Here is a 6000-nt window from a genome sequence, read left to right as displayed (position 1 = left end):
GATGAGTATTTTGAAACAAATTATTGTGCCAATGTACAGGTTGATATTTCGATAGTATGCCGTTTGACTGATGCTATAATAGGTTATTGGTTTACCTGGGATCCTAGTTTCTTGAGGCTCTACTACGCTGTCTCTCTGTATGTACTTGTATGTGAATGCTTATTGTAAGTTGCTCTGGATAAGAGCATCTGCTAAATGCCTAAATTGTAAAATTGTGGATGGGCGAACCAAACAAACGACAAAGACATCCTTACAGCTACATTTGGCAACTCTAATACATTAGTCAGGTCGCATGGAGGTAAAACTGCTGAGTCCCTGTTCAGTGGTGAGGGGGGATGATAGCATGAACCTCCACACACATTTATTCTAATATGTATCTAAGGAGACATTTGTGGCCTACTCAGGTCAACGGTACACGTTGGGAGGTTTGGCAACAACTACATTTTTTTGTGAAGCTATACCAGTAGTGTAGTCCATGTTTCTACAGTTGCTTGTCTTTTCCTGGTTTTATATGAGACAATCTTTAATGCCATGTTGTTGAAGTCTGTTTTGTTGGATACAAAGTTCTGTGAATCACAAGGCTTCTGTTTCCTGTACTTGCTATTTTTTCTGCTGACCATAGCATAGCAGGTGCCCTGCCTGACCTGGAATTATCTCTCTCTCACACACACACACACACACACACACACACACACACACACACACACACACACACACACACACACACACACACACACACACTCACTCACAAGTTTCTATCTCTCTCACCGACCACGCATGCAAGAGTTTTTACTCTACTTGTACACAGAACCAAGAGAGGAGAAAAATGTCTAAAGACAGAGTGAATGCTGCTTTACCAGATCCCCCCATTCAAAGTGAAGAGGAGAACAAAGACGAAGAGAAGACTTATGCGAATATCTTCACCGAATTGGAATCAGTGGATTTACCTCTGGGAACCACCTTAAGGTAATTATTTCAAACATTCTGGTTGGGGAAATACAACATCCTATAGCACAATAATGCATTCAAGAATCCAATTCACAAAATGTATTTATTTTTTTTAGTTCTAAAGGAGTCTTGAATCGTCGACAATGTAATCTTATTTTGTTGATGGTTCATTTCCAACCTTGATCAACTCTGTCAAACTAAACAACTATAAAACAGGTCGAAGTTTTCAGGAGCTTTCATTAGTCTATAGTCAATAGTTTGACAAAAAAGCTCTTGTCAATTCTGTTGAGGCTAACCAGTATAAAGATGACCTCATTATTTAAATGACAGTGCCGTGGATGGTACAGTAGGGCTACTATGTCTTTTGACAGTGTTAACAACATCATCCCACAATTACTTTTCAGGTAGAATAAGCTTAAAGTGTGTGTGTGTGTGTGTGTGTGTGTGTGTGTGTGTGTGTGTGTGTGTGTGTGTGTGTCTCTGTCTGTCTGAAGAGAGAAAATTTATAGTCTAGTCTCAAATGAGTGACACACACACACACACACACACACACACACACACACACACACACACACACACACACACACACACACACACACAGTACAGCCGACACATGTATGAATATCCTATATCCTAATTTAACATGACCCAGCGGATCCAAGGAACTGTAGGTTATTGCTGCCACGGCTGCAGCGCGCCCCCAGTCGGAAGTTCCTGGTACTGACCTGTTCCCTCTGCAGTGTCCACACTCCACAGACCGTCCACCACACTCGCGCGCGCACACGCACATACACACACACAACCGTCATGGCGGAGAATGAAACCTTGGAGTGTATAACGGAGCACGAACGGATCTTACAGGAGATTGAGAGCACCGACACGGCGTGTGTCGGTCCCACTCTACGGTACGGACACGAACCCTGTAACGTAAATGCAATGTAAACATTACACCGTTGTTCGCCTACCCTACACTACACAGCACCAGCTGTTGGCTAACGTTAGCATCTCTAGCCAGCAGGCTACATTACATTGTTAGGTCCATAGAGCTGAGCCAAGAAGCTAGCCGACTAGCTAGCCACTGCTAGCCATTGTTTAGCCCATAATAAAGGCTAATTAGGTGACATTGTGCCGTGTACACATTAATGCGACGTAGCTCTAAACCTGTGTCCTGTGACGCAACAGCAGGTGACCCCCCGTCGGAAATAAATTCAACATCATTAGTGGGTGGGGCTGTGTTGTTATTATTAGCTGGCTAATGGTACTAGCTACTCTGATGTTAGCCACTGTGTAGAATTGTGTTTCTAGGCCACTGTTGGCTGTTGGAGAGGAAACCACACGCTAGCATCTGCCCACAGGGTCATATTTAGTCATGGTGTTGTGTCATCACGGTTGACAAAGAGCTTGTTGGCACTTGGCTGTTAAATTCCCATCTTAAACGGTCCTATCCTTATCTATATGTACGTGCAGTATATGGTCACATATATTAACTGGGAAAGGAGCTACCAAGGGCAGGCCTTACAAAGGAATTTGACTGATAATGTAACGATTATGGCTTGACAAGCTTGTGAATGTCAAAGTGGCAATGCTGAATGCATAGTCTAGTAGTAACTGCCACCTTTTATATAGCCCCGCAGGGCAGCCTATTGCATCTTTCAGCAAACATACCAGAACACAAAGCATGTGCCCCAGGGATACTCGGTTTACTCAGAAGTCTGTCACAACAAACCAAGTATGACAAACCCTTACCTGTCAAGGCAATTTGTAGCACAAGGCCATTGTCTGCTGAGGAGCTGCAAACCTCCAAAACCTTGGAGCACTCAGTCACACATACCGTCCATTACCATTACATCTGTTTCATAACACATTACTGCTTGGAACAGTTATTCTGAGAACATCTAAGATAGTGATGTGATGTCCATGACAGGTGCGCTCGTTTGTGATGGATTTTCACATGAACAACATACACATTCAGTTTTCATATCAGCTTGGTAAAGCTTGGGTAAAGCCTTGTTATAGTTGCACAGACTGAATGTGGACTGTTATCAGTTTGCCAAGTCAAGGTTATGAGAATCTATAAAGCAGAGCAGATCTAGTATTTGACTGCAGAAACGGTTCACCTTCTGTCAGATAATTCAGCTAATCAATGTCAAAGTCAGCATGTCAATTATTAACCGCAGACTTGAGCTGTGCTGTCCCTTATTGATTGTAGGAAGGAAAATGCAGGAGTCTGTTTTAGGAGCGTGTCACTTAATGACTTTGATTGTATGAGGAGGTTGTTGTTGTGCCCATTATAGAACAGCTACTTTAATGTACCAGATGCCCTTTAGCCCTATTTATACTTTATCCTACAACGGAGTATAAATCACATCTTTTTGCGTTTTTGCCTTTATTGATAGGGTACAGTAATTAGACAGGAAAGGGGGAGAGAGAGATGGGGGAAGACTCGGGACTCGAACCTGCGACATGTCGTCAGGCTGGATTACCGGCCTAGGTGCCTGGACCGGTCAGCCGCGGCCCAGGACATAAATAAAATCTATATCTACGAGTTTGTAGATCGTTTTGGGGCTGCGACACTGTTGTACAATGGATGGAGCATAAATTCTGCATTATTCACGTCATGCTGCAGGCATCTCCATCTATACACGCTTCAATATCTGGCTGTGACAGATTGTCTTGACGTGCAGTCTGGTGTGGCTGCTGGTGGTGGCTATTTTAGTGTGCATTTTCTGGAAGTTTTGGTCTGCAATTATACATGCAGTACATGCTCTTCAAACTCATTCTTGGATGGTTATATGACATGGGGGAAGTCTTCAACAGATATTACACTTTTGTTGTGCTTGACTTCAGTGACTGGTGTCTGTCCACGACACACCACAGATGACAAACGCCTACATAAATAGTATATTCAATGTTTCCTTTGCAATCTTTTCACATTGATGCAGGCAGCACCAGTAACCCCACTGCCACCACTGTTGGGAAAATGACGTAGCCCAAAGTTCTCTTAATAGTGTTCCACGTCACGTGGCATTAAGTAGTAATGTTTTACTTACTACTGTCTGATACAGTCACGATCAATCAGATTCAATGTGTGAGTCAAATTTGTGCCACATAAAAAGCAACTACTTGTCTACTTCACACTGCCCAAACCACACCAAAGGGTTGGGTTGGGACGAAACGTTTTTTAAGGTAGACCATACCAATGCAACTCGTTGCAACTCAATGAGTTGCATTGGTGTAGTTTACCTTAAAAAATCACACCCGTGTAAAGTGAGTGGTGCAACTCCGTGTGAGGGTCCCCGGAAGTTCCAGACCCGGCCACAGGACCGGTTCCGGCAAGCCGCCCCATGTCTGAAACGGTAGATAAATGATGAGTTACCGTGTGGGGGTTCCTCTACTGTACCCTCTACTGTACTGTCACTGTACTGTACTGGCACACCCGAAATCACCATGCTGTTTTCGTGCTCATACCCAGCCAGGCACCCAGCCACCCACCCACACACATAGCTCCGTAAGGGAGTGGTTTCCGACCCTTTGGTGTGGTTTGGGCTTAAGGCTGTCCCCGATCACATAGCTTTTCAACAGTGCCTTATTGATAGAGCTGTTGCTCTTTGGTCTGTAGAAATGTGTACATGTACATGTACTGGAATGATGAGAAATAGCAAAAACAGTTTTGCATCCCCGACAATTAGAGTATCTCTCGGCGGGTGAGAGAGAGGCTAAATTAGTGCCGTTTTGGCTATTGCCTCTCTGCTTGTGTATCGTTCATCTTTAATTTAGTTTTTTTTGTCACACTTACCAGTGTTTATTTGATTTGTACTTAACTCAACTGATGTGGCCTAGGTGGATCTATAAACACTCTTCTGTCAAAAGTATTTGTGATACACTTAAAGGGCTCCTTCATTGGGATTTTTCTGTTGCTTAAACTCTCTTTGGCTGCTGGAAGAACCGTTGTGTGACTGGCATGAAAAATGTATCAAATGCTACACATATTCAGGTATCATGAGTTTACTAGTCTTTTGCTGCTTTATATTTTAAATTTTCCCACTCCAATATACAGGTTTAATGTTTGTTTTTAGTTCAATGTTTGTTTTAAAAACCCCATTGACAATGAAGGGAAAATCTACTTCATCTTGTCCCTAACACAAACATTAAATGCCATTAACAAATTACAATAAAGATAATTTGTTTGTTTGTTTTGTCACCGTTGGTTTTACATCACCTAATCAACATGAGTTAGACTTTAATATATTAGCGCCCCTCACTTCACACGGGTGTGATTTTTGTGCCTAGAAATAGCCTTACATTTCATTTCCAGTCACATTGCTATCTATCTAAGGCCGACCTCTGCATATATCAGTGCCTGATTTGCTAAACAAATACTGGGTTTCTAGTTTCTACCTGCAGCATCATAATATGTGTAGTACTGTAGCAGCTCATGAAAATGGAGACAGACAGGCAGCAGAACTGTTTAGAGCAGACAGGGAGGAGGAGGAGGAGGGGTGGGGGGGTCTTTCCCTTCCTATCCAGTCCACAGGAAACACCTGCTGTACCCCTCCTTTCTGTCCGTCTCACCCTCTCTTTCTCTTCCTCTTGTTCCAGGATAACACTATGTAACTAGCCTACAGCTTGCTCTGGTTAATTAACAGAGATGGACAGTTGTCTCATCATGCCTCTCTTTGCCTTACTTTATCAAGCTCTCTGCTTTTGTTCCACTATTTATGTTTCCCATTCCCTTGGTCTTTCTCGCTCTTGCTGTCGTCCTGACTCACTCTCTCTCTCTCTCTCTCTCTCTCTCACTCACTCACTCACTCACTCACTCACTCACTCACTCACTCACTCACTCACTCACTCACTCACTCACTCACTCACTCACTCACACTCTCTCTCTCTCTCTCTCTCTCTCTCTCTCTCTCTCTCTCTCTCTCTCTCTCTCATTATATAACCAAATTCCATTCCTTGGTCATTTAATCTGCATTAAGGGTCTTTCAAACGGGCAGCAATTTAACGCGCCTATAGTTCATTTTCAATGGGACCTGCGTTTTGTTCCTGTAC

General features: G+C 43.2%; 1 protein-coding gene across 6 annotated transcripts in view; it reads left to right on the top strand.

Moving 5' to 3' along the window:
* Nucleotides 1-311: 311 nt before the first annotated feature.
* exoc6 (exocyst complex component 6) overlaps nt 312-6000 on the top strand; it is an 80125-nt gene continuing 74436 nt past the window's right edge. For 3 of the 6 annotated variants that reach the window (XR_014570553.1, XR_014570554.1, XM_083787028.1), the window contains exon 1: nt 312-966. Coding sequence is in view for 4 of the 6 variants with exons in the window: in XM_083787028.1 (XP_083643154.1) it covers nt 827-966 (140 nt within the window). In the remaining 2 variants the exon portion in view is untranslated. Of the gene's footprint in view, nt 967-1719; nt 1854-6000 lie in introns of those variants that run through there. The other 3 variants (XM_083787031.1, XM_083787030.1, XM_083787029.1) reach the window with 2 other exon arrangements.

The sequence above is a fragment of the Protomyctophum parallelum genome (genome assembly GCF_964188405.1).
Source record: "Protomyctophum parallelum genome assembly, chromosome: 17".
Lineage (NCBI taxonomy): Eukaryota > Metazoa > Chordata > Actinopteri > Myctophiformes > Myctophidae > Protomyctophum > Protomyctophum parallelum.
The sequence above is the reverse complement of the archived record's forward strand: the minus strand, read 5'-3'. Positions and strand labels throughout refer to the sequence as shown.